The sequence below is a fragment of the Pleurodeles waltl genome, chromosome 7 (assembly GCF_031143425.1).
Source record: "Pleurodeles waltl isolate 20211129_DDA chromosome 7, aPleWal1.hap1.20221129, whole genome shotgun sequence".
In the NCBI taxonomy this organism is placed as follows: Eukaryota; Metazoa; Chordata; class Amphibia; order Caudata; family Salamandridae; genus Pleurodeles; species Pleurodeles waltl.
Genome location: NC_090446.1, coordinates 1265187755 through 1265198645, shown reverse-complemented (window position 1 = coordinate 1265198645; position 10891 = coordinate 1265187755). Strand labels below are relative to the sequence as shown.

Genomic DNA, 10891 nt, shown 5'->3' with positions numbered 1-10891 from the left:
GTGTAGCGCCATTACAGATTGGATCTGCAGTGATTCACTCACCTTAAAATATTGTTAAAAAGTAATTAAAAGGGAAGCAAGTTGCGCTAGTAAGGGAATTCATTCTAAGGTGTACATGACAGACGTTTTTAGTAGTGATCAACAAGAATGCTAGATAAAGCAACATGCTTCACAACGGGCCAACCTGAGATCATCTGGAATCAGGGTTGCTAGACAACGTGCCTCACCTGTGCAGGTGAACTGTGGTGATGCACACGTTTTGCAGGTGGATCACAGTGATTTGCACACCTTTTGCTATTTATATGCAGGTGAATACAACACGTTAAATAAAGTTACTGTTGAATAAAGTTACAATTAGCAAGCAGATTTACGGTGATTCACACACCTTCAGCAGATAGAATTACTTGCAAATTATAGAAAATATTAGTCTATTGAGTACCTTTCAGAGAAATATGGCTACAATGCAACATCCACTGCTCTTTTTGGCAGAGCCGGGGGAGCCACCAATATAATGGGAACTGTGGGAGGACTTATTTTTAGTTTGCATTGAAGTTATTGAGGATGGAGCATGCTCCCTGGAGAGGAACATGGGCTGGGAGCAATTGCACTGAAAGAATTAAAAAAATTACCACCACTAGAGAATCCAGGAGACGATGATGAATACCAAATTGCAAAAAAGCAATTATAAAAGTTCAAATTTTATTTCAGGATGCAGAACGAAAATGAGTCTATTGATAGGTTTCAAGTGACACTTAGAGGATTAGCTGTCATCTGTAAGTTTGAGAATATTTTGTACCACCAAGTTTTGAGAGAGCAGTTATTATTGAAGACTATAGGCCTGATTTAGATCTCAGTAGAGGGGTTACTCTGTTGCAACGTTGATGAATATCCTGTCCGACTAAATCTAAATACCATAGAAAACAATGGTATTTAGATTTCGGCAGATGGGATATCCATCACCCTTGGGACTGAGTAATCTTTCTGCCAAGATCTAAATCGGGCCCTAAGTCTAAGAAAATGAAGGAGAAATTGTTGTCTTGAGGCGAAGTCAGTGTAAAAACCACTTTGGATGCAGCCAGATGCATTGAGGTGTCTGAGAAATGCATCCAGACTGTAAGGAAGGGATCCAGTATTGTAATATGGAATCTGTAAATCAGCATTTAGCCAACTCCAAAACGTGTCCTGCTGTAAGGAAAATTTGTAGGACATGTAAGAAGATAGACCATTTCAGGTTTGCAAAGGTGTTAAGAAAAATGGGACCTATGTGTCAGAATGTGATGATAAGGAGGAGAAGGGAAGGTTGCAAGGTATGGTGCTAAGTGTGAAGGAAGGAAGGGAGGAGAACATAAGAAAGAAATTCCTGTGAAATTACTTACATGCAATGAAACGCTATGGTAAACTCATGTGCTTGCTACTCAATTAGGAACAAAAGTATGTTTGATAAGTTGTGGCCAGGTACAAAATTGTATCTATTTGATGTGAAAGCTGAAAGTTACATGGGTCACAAAATACCTACAGTGAGATTCATGAGTGTAAAAATTGAATTTAACCATTGGAAATGTTTTCTTAAAATGTATTTTGCAGACAAGGGTGAATTGATATTCAGATGTCCCCACATTATCGAATTAGGTATCAAATTGGATCCAAATAGGAATCCACTAGAGTACGTAGTGCAAGAATTGAGCGAGGAAAGTGTGGACTATGAGAGCCTCAAAGATAAGTTTCCGGAAGTGTTTAGAAAATCCTTGGGCAAGTTGAAGGGACTTAAACACAAAATTACCTTGCAAGAAAACATCAGTCCTGTGAGACAAATATTTACTAATTGTGCCAGTGAATTGTAAAGCTAAACTTAAGGAATTGTTGGATGATTTATGCACAAGGGATATAATTTAACCAATTGGGTGTTCACATTCGATGTCACCTTTTGTGATATCATTTAACAACAAAAGAGAATTGAGCTTGTGCACGGATTTAAGATGTCTGAATGCAATCATTTAGGTTGATACATTTTTTTAATCTAATTTACAAGAGTTGCTATAGTCTTTAAGTCATGCCACTATTTTCTTGAAAATCGACTTATCTAGTGCGTACCACCAAATCAAACTAGAGATGATGCTAGGCATTTTACTGCTTTTGTAACAACTGTAGGGGCTTTACAATACAAAAGAATGCATTTTGGGCTCAATGTGAGAGGATGGTTCTGACGATCTAGTCCTCCTTGATTTTCCCCTTTTGTATCACCTGTTTTTTTACCTTTTATTGGGAGGGAGCCTAATAGTTGGAGACTCACCCACAGTAAACTCATGGTAAAAAGGCCTGCTCATTTTTACCGCCGGTGTCGCCTTGCTAAGGAAAGGCTGCTGTGATACAGTCAGAGTAGGAGGCTCAGGACTGGTTACACATGATCATATGTGCACGCGTGTGTGCGCTTATGTGAGGGCTGCACGGGGAAGATTCTTGGTGTGTGCAGCCTAAGAACTGCCTGACGCAGAAGGAACTATGCAGAGTGTGTGGTGACCTGGAATAGGCCTCACGAGTTGAGTGTACACTTGTGAGGGAGAGTTAGTGTGCTTACTGTCTTTTCACTGTAGGGGCACTCCAATAAATGGCAATGGGAAAGGGTGGCCTAGGGAGCATCTCCAGACCCCTGGGGTCCACAGAGTCCCTAGTCACATCGATGTACAATGTAACTTGTATGAAAAGAAGAATGCAGTAGGTTACAAAAGCATAGTTATACAACTTATGGGTCATCCAGGAATGTCATCTTTCTCTGACTCAGCTCAGGATTAGGGACAATTACTGCTCTGACCAGCTGCCTGAGCAGATCCTTGCATCAATCAGCCAACTGTCATCCCATGCCAGGAACTGGTCCGAAAGGCCCTGGAAGGAATGTCAATGAGGGGGAGCTGAGACTTTCAGGTCACATGTGGCAACTAACTCCTGGATGATGCCATTTTCAGCTATGCCAGAAGACTGTGCAGGAAGGAGGGAACAGGGGCAAGGAAGTGATGTGACACATCTGGATAGGCCACAGGTGCAGGCCTGTTGCTCACTTCCACCCCCACTTAAAAGGCCTTCCACAGGGGAGGGCTCTCTCTCTTGGCTGAATGTGGTTCACTGCAGGACACTGGGACTGAGGGCAGGTGTCATGGACACCTGGAAAGAAGAACCCCCTGACTGCCCACTGGGGCAGGGATTCTGCCACTGACAGGCTTCAGGCTCAGCGAGGTGCATGCCTAGGCCAAGTAAACTAACCCCTTTATTCGCCTGAGGATTAGCTGGGGAAGAACTGGGCTGGCAAATGGAGAGCACGCTGCCCAGAAGAAAAGTAAGGCACCCAGAGGAAAGGCTGGTGCAGGGAGTCAGTGGTACTGGATCCTTACCATTTGGGAAACTTCTAGGCCAGAAGGCCTGATAAGATTGTTCCTGGTGTCAAAGGCTTACCACTAGGAGTGAAAAGACACCAAGATCGTGGAACTCGGCCCTTGGGGGCCCGAGATATCTCTAGAAGAATGTCTGTGAACTTTGACCTTCTCTGAGCTAACTGCGAAGAACGTGGGGCTCTGCCGCTGCTCCAGACTGTGCCCCCGGAGTGGACCAGGGCCTAGGGGCTGGCCCCAAAAGAAATTAAGCTGGGCCCCCCCTGTGAAGACGAGCAAGGGGGCCACAAACCCCATCCCGGGGCCCCACAAAGCAGCAAACTCAAGGAGCACCGTCATGCTCCCCACATAATAGTGGGCAGGACCGCAGGCCCAAAGTAAAGCCGGGGGATGTCATCACCCCCCTCTCAGGTGCTAGACGGGGCCCCACAGAGAAGGCAGAGTTGAGGAGCTCGTAATGCTCCCCGACAAACTTGAATATCCACCCCCATACTCCATTCCGGGGCCCCACCAAGAAATGAAGTCGGGGGATGCCCTTCCGTTCTCTGCAAAGATGGCTGCTGGCTAAAAGAGGCACCATCATGCTTCCGGTGAAAATGCCAAAAGGGGTCCTGGGCCCTATCCATGGGCTCCGCACAGAAGATAAATTTGGGGGTTCTGTTGCGTCCCCCATGAAGGTGCCCAGAGGGGCCCCAGAGTCCTGTGAGAAGGACAAAGGTGGGGAGTGCCATCATGTTCCCCATGAAGGCAAGGAGGGTCCCCAGGCCACATCCTGGGTCCGCTAGGGTGCAGGAGAGGAGGGGGAGTGCCACCGCAGCCCCCCCCCCCAGCAGCCCGCCCATCCGCAGCAGCTGTACACGTCTGCCTGCAGGAGCGGGCATACCCCCAGTGGCAGGCCCCCTCCCGTGGCAGCACCAGGAGGTGCTGGCCGTGCGGGGAGGCGGTGAGAGTGCCCAGGGGTGGGTTCTCACCACCGCTCCCTTATTTGGGACCATGTACCTGGTGTGGGGGTGTCTGGGTGAGACCAGGCACCCCCAAGGTGGCAATCTGACTCAGGCAGCATTGCAGCTCTCCACTGGCCCAGTGGGAGAGCTAGTCACTCCAAGGGTATTCCACCCACAATCCTTTGTGGGGCACCAGGATTTGTTTAGGCTCCTTGCCAGCTTTTGGTGGCCCTAGGAAAATGGGAACAGAAAAGGATGTTGGACGGAGTGTTGAAACTTTTCAAACACTCACCCCCAGTCACAGATCTGGGTTTAATCCATTGTTCTTTTGCTCACCATGCCACCCCAGTTTGGACCCAGCCATAACAGGATCAAGGGTGATTTGCATATGGCTGGGTCCAAACTGGAATGGTATAGTAAGCCAAAAAACTGATGGATTAAACCCATATCTGTGATTGGGGGTGAATGTCTGATTTGTTTTGCATTCCGTCCATCATCTGTTGTTTTGCATTTGTTGGAGATAAAATTGTTCTTCCAAAGTGAGTGAATGAAATGTTTGTGAAGAATGGTAATGAGGGACATGGAGGTATGTCCAATACCAAGAGGAGAAATAAGGAGAACTTTTGGTGGCTAGGGACTGTGGTAATGGTTGATCGATGAGTAAGGAATTGTACCATATGTGCACAAAGTGATAAGATTGTTAAGTCGTGCTAAGTACTTTTGGTCACAGTGGAGTTCCCAGGTAGACCTTGGAGAAAATTAGCCATAGATTTTATGGGACCCTTTTGCAAGTAGCGAACCAAGGAATGTTATGCTATTGTTCATATGTTAGGTTATGCTGAGGTTCATATGGTCGGTAAAATTAGTATGGAAGTTGTGATAGCATTTTTATAGGATGTGTTTGTGAGGGAAGGGGTGCTTTAAATGATGGTATTGGACAACGGGGTACAAATATCATCTGATAAGCTGATATTGTTTTTGATAAAACATGGGCCCAGATTTAAGAGGGCCTGATTCAGCCAACCTTTGGTAATATATGTCTTAATCAATTGTAATTCAACGTCCTCCATTTCTTGCTCCCAGCCCTTTTCTGATAACAATAATTCATAGTCCACATTCTCACCCATGCCTCATATCACATCTTTATACGCTTTTGTCACATAGGACAACCCCACATTCGGTTACAGGAAAAACTCCTTTTGAACTCTTGAGAGGAATGAAACCTGCCACCAGTTTAATACCATGGTAGTTGATGAAGAAGAATTGTAAGAGAGTTGGCATTGTGAGGGACAGTAAAATGAGGGAAGGAGTGGAACAGCATCAAATGCTCACAAGAATATACCATAGTGATGGAGGTGATGTTCCAAAAGTAGTGAAAGGTCAGTATGTCCATATCAAGAGACCAGGATTTGTACAGAGGGGGAAACCTAGCGGGACAGAACCGTTAAAGATTAGTAAGGTACTATGAAGCTCTTTCAAATTAGAGTATAGAAAGGTATTGAACTGACGTTGTGTGGAGGAGTGCAAAAATGACAGAACAGAGTCTAACATGGTTGATGGGAAAAGTGAGGATGAATTAAGCAGTTACATGTTGGGAAGCAATGGTAATGAAGGATTGGAAGAAATCTGACAGAACCATCTTAAGTGTAGAGATTAAGAAAATGATGCTCTCCAGATGTAGTAAGGTAATGTGCTGAGAAATAGTGAAAGGGGGAGGAGGGTTCCGACTTACCTGGGGCGTTATTATGTTGGGTAGATTACAGATATGTAGTAAGGTGAGTTATACTGTTGGGTCGGTTATAAATCATAAATATTGCAGTTAGAATGGTATTTTATGTGCAGTAAATGCTATTTGCATAAATGCATTCTGTATTAACGTAAGTGTTAGTGATGCATAAATGCATTCTGTATAAACGTAAGTGTCAATGAATGCAGTGAGTAAAGGCATAATGGTATTAGGTTATGTTGAACTGTATTGTGATCCTTTAAATTTGCTCTTAATAAAAAGGGAGAAGATGTGTGGCATTGCCAAAATGGAATGTAGAATGTAAGGCTGACATGTGACAGCACGGAGTTTGGAAAGTTGGGGAGGGAGTTTCCGAGGAAGGCATAGTGAGGCGGAGGGAGCACTGCTCTTTTTCTGGAATTATTTTCCAATAAATATATATCTTGGACCACCTGTAATTGTGTAAGGAGATTAACATAAAAAAATGCATTCCTGCTCAGTGCATATTCTTGTAAATATATGCAAAATGCCAATACAGTATATGCTTTTGTAAACATGTATACAATACTAGTTACAGTCCTCTTGTGCCACGTAAGACTGGTCTTCTATTAAAACCACACAAAAAAACAACACAAAACAAAAATTAGTGGGGGTGCAGGCTGGGAATATCAAATCTTGAATATTGACAGGAAAGATTATTGTTACAACAATATTAAAAGACAAAATACCAAAAGATAAGTTGCTATACAATTTCTATACTAACTCAACATATGTGCCTCAGTGATCTATATATCTTTAAGGAAAGTAGATGTGGAGTTACAAAGTGGTACTTGGGAGGTGACATTTTTCACAATGACATACATTTCCTATGATCTGTTGGTGCTTCCTTTAATGCGGCCTGTGATCACGGAGCCTTCGATGGCCCTGATCTGGTCATCCATGTTAATCAGACCTTTTCACCTTATGCAATGGATTCAATGCTTACTTGATCTACTCCACATATGGATCCAAGCTTTTAAATTTATCGCTACTGGAATTTCACCTGTCTGTGCAGTGCAAAGAATCCAACTTCAGAAACAGCTTTCCAGCTCTCCCTCCCAACCTCTCTCACCTCCAGCACTCAGTAGTGCCCATCTGATGATACAAATGCTCTAACATAATCTCAGAACAAAGTAAAATAAAGCTGCATATGAGATGGATACTGCAGCAGAAATAGAGATGGAGATCTATAGTCAGTTTTTATTTTCTCCAGAAAATTGTTCTTTTTCTCAGAGCTCTAGCCAAAGCACCCTTGACTTCCTTGTTTCGAATACTGTAGACAAACGGGTTTAACATGGAGTTCCCCACACTGTACAGCACACTGATAATGAGGTCCTTCTGCAAGGAATAGGCAGAGGCTGGACGGATGTATGTGTATAGCACTGGACCATAGTTCAGAGTCACTGCCGTCAGGTGAGCAGAGCAAGTGGAAAATGCTTTAAATCTCCCTTCTGTTGAGGGCATTCTGCATATTGTGACAATAATGAGGATGTATGATATTGTAATACAGAGGCATGGACTCAGCAGGAATAAGGTTGTCTCTGTCAGAAGAAGGATCTCATTTGGGAATGTGTCTGAGCAGGACAGTTTGAAGAGTGGTGGCAGGTCACAGAAGTAGTGGCGTATCTCATTGGATGCACAGTATGATAATCGAGCTGCCATAACACTGTGTGCTGCTGAATGCAGAGAGACGACGACCCAAGACCCGGCCACTAGCCTCACTCGGACTCCCTTGCTCATTACCATGTTATAATGTAGCGGCTTGCTGATTGCCAAGTATCTATCCACTGCCATGATTGCCAACAGGAAACCTGTCATGTTACCAAAGGAGAGAAAGAAGTGCAGCTGCAGAAAACACCCATGGAAAGTTATGCTTTTCCTTTCCAAGAAGATGTTGGCTAGAAGTTTTGGGACTGTGCAAGTTGTCAGGCAAATGTCTACGAAAGATAAGATGCTTAAAAAAAAGTACATGGGTGTGTGGAGTTGAGTATCCACTCGGATAACAAAAATGATGGTGCCGTTTCCCACCAGGGTTACCAAATACATCAATAGGAAAACCACAAACAGGATTATTGTGTGCTCCGGAGGCTCTGAAAACCCCAGAAGGATGAATTCAGACACGGTGCTGTGATTTCCTTTCTCCATCTTCTTTAGAGCCTGGACCTTCAGGAAGAACAATAATTTGTTTATTGAGATATCATCAATGAGCCACACAAACACACTGAAATGTCAAAAAAAAAATGTTAACCATCTGTTTAACTAATAGGACCTAGGATGACCGTCACTGGAAAAAAAACATGTTTGGGGGATCTTTGAACTGCTTTTACTGTCCATGTATAGAGAGTTAGAACTAATTCCTGAAGTCGGATTGGCAAGGACATTATCACGTGCCAACAAACTAAACCATCAACTATCACTTAATCTGGCTCTATGTTTAAGGATAGACATACAAGGGAATGTGAAGGTAGTGTTGCCAAGAGAAGGCTATGGAAAGAGTAACAAAAGAATATGCTACCAATAATAGTTGATGCCAAGAGCTAATAAACACGAAGAGTCTTAAGAGGTGTAACAAGAAGCCATTGATGAAGGAAACAAATGAATTCAGTCAGAGAGGTCAGAAGAGGTAAAAAAATAAAGAAAGTGAAGTTTGGCGAGATACTGTAAACGACAAAAGAAGCCAGCATTATTAAGGCAACTATTGATGAGGGACAGATGAAGAGGCAGGCAAAGGTAGGAGAAGAGATCGTAAAATATCCAGGAATTTAGGTATTGAGTATAAGACAATTAAAGAGACAACAGCGAAATTTAAGGCAGAAATAAACAGTGAGAGGTTTGTGAAAATGGACATGGACAGGAATGAATTTCATCCAAGGGGCAAAAGGGTTGAAAAGAATAAATTCCTAAGTGGAAGTGGAAGAATGTGGCAGTGGAAGGAGGGAGGAAAATTACAACTGTTATTTAGAAAGAAAGCATTGAGGGTCAGATAATTTGGAGGAATGAGAAAATAAGTCAGTTGAAAGAAAACTTACAGTAGGAGGAAGAGAAACGAGACAGATAAATGCTAAGATATAGAACACGTGTTTCACAGGGGTACCAGTGAAGTAAAAGTTGGGAAAGCCACCAGGAATGTGAGCCAAACAACACAAGAACAAATTTATAAACAAGTGCATCAGCTAGTAATTTAAAAAAATAGTGGGATGAATATGTGTGGTTTGAACTGAGATGGCTTCAACATAACAACAGTTTGAAATCCATGAAGGCCCACCCTCAACAACTGAACTGTCTATTTCAGGGGCAGACCCTAACGTAAAGGGAAAACAAAGAGAAGCAATAGTAAATCAAACAATAGGGTTGTTGATACGGAAAATTCGATTTTTACCATTTTGATTTGCAGTCCATCTAGGTTCGAAGAAAGAGTACTTTGAAAGGAAGTGACACTGTTTATAGTGCTATATTTCTTTAAACAAGTGTGATGTTCTCTTACTAGCTAATGGCACAATACATACTTCTATAATTTTGATACAGTCCCTAGTTCACTATAAACTTTAGCCTGTGGTTTGAAGCAATACAAACCAGGTAAGTACAATCTTGTTTGACATACAGTGTATTCCTGGTCATACTGTCATAGAAACATTATTGACCTTATTCACAAAAGAAGTTTATGACTAATGAAGTGGAGCTCCTGCAGTAGTACCTCACATACTCATACAATTAATTTAAACAAAGATGGAAATGTGAACCTACAGCTATCATTTCTCTTGTGTGCAGACCTCTCTCCGCTACCAGAGTGGAATACTCCACAGATGCAGGTCTACTTCTTTTGAATAAATGTATAAGTGGTAATGGGACGTTGCTAGAAAATGAGGACCACCTACCACAGCATAGAAGACAGAAAAGACAAATTAAGTTAAAACATGCAAATGCAGAAACACACTTACAGAAGGGTAAGTCAGTTGCTGAATTTCATTTAGTCAGAAATGTATGTCTGTGGCAATGTCAATACTTATACTTATCTCTGATTAGTTTCAGAGTCCAGATGATGGTAGTCTATGGTTAGTCCATAATTTACATTATGTAAGTTGCTTCTTTGCCAAATTTCACAAAGAGGCTTATGATAAATTGCTACATTTGGTTTAGTCCATATTTTAACCCAGTACAAAATGGGTATGGAAGGACCTGGTTTAATCAATCTTTAACCACATTTATCACTGAGTTGAGTTAGAGTATAAGCATGTTGGGAAAGGCTAGCTTCACTTATACAAAACAAGGAGAGGAGGGACCGGGAGTGTTATGGTCCAGTGTACAATCTCCCATCAATAGTAATTAAATACAGGTACACTGTTCCAATCAAAGCAATTACACCAGGAGACCTGTGATCTCAGGAGCTGGAACCCTCAAACATCACATTGGATGGCTAGCATCATCATTGGGAAATGCTCCTCACCAGGCTGGCGCTGCAATGCCTAGTGGGCACCCCAGTATGGGGGGCTCTCAGCCGAACTATTGTGATAGTGACTGGTACGTTCAACTATCCAATCGTAATGCTTAAAAGTCACCACCGAAAAATGATAAAGAGGTTAAAATTGGTTATTCATCCACTAAACACCATCATTTAATCAATCTGATATAACAAGGATGAAGACCAAGGTTAAAATAGAAAAGCTTGAAAGAAAAATTGAGGATTATGCTCAAAGCCTTTCAAAAGTTATGAATCTAGTAGAGAGTCCTTAACATTAAAAGAACCTCTGTACTCTGGTCGACATGTTTCGCGTCTATTAGTCCAGCCGGATCCATTGACGCTT

At 42.6% G+C, this 10891-nt stretch overlaps 1 protein-coding gene across 1 annotated transcript; it reads right to left on the bottom strand.

Annotated features, from left to right (window-relative positions):
• Nucleotides 1–7289: 7289 nt before the first annotated feature.
• On the bottom strand, nucleotides 7290–8234 carry LOC138247016 (olfactory receptor 1F1-like). Its single transcript, XM_069201767.1, has one exon. The coding sequence runs from the start codon at nucleotides 8232–8234 to the stop codon at nucleotides 7290–7292; it is 945 nt and encodes a 314-aa protein (XP_069057868.1).
• Between the last annotated feature and the right edge of the window lie 2657 nt (nucleotides 8235–10891).

Coding starts and splice junctions, on each gene's coding strand:
- LOC138247016 (XM_069201767.1), bottom strand. CDS start 8,234: ATGGAGAAAGGAAATCACAGCACCGTGTCTGAATTCATCCTTCTGGGG.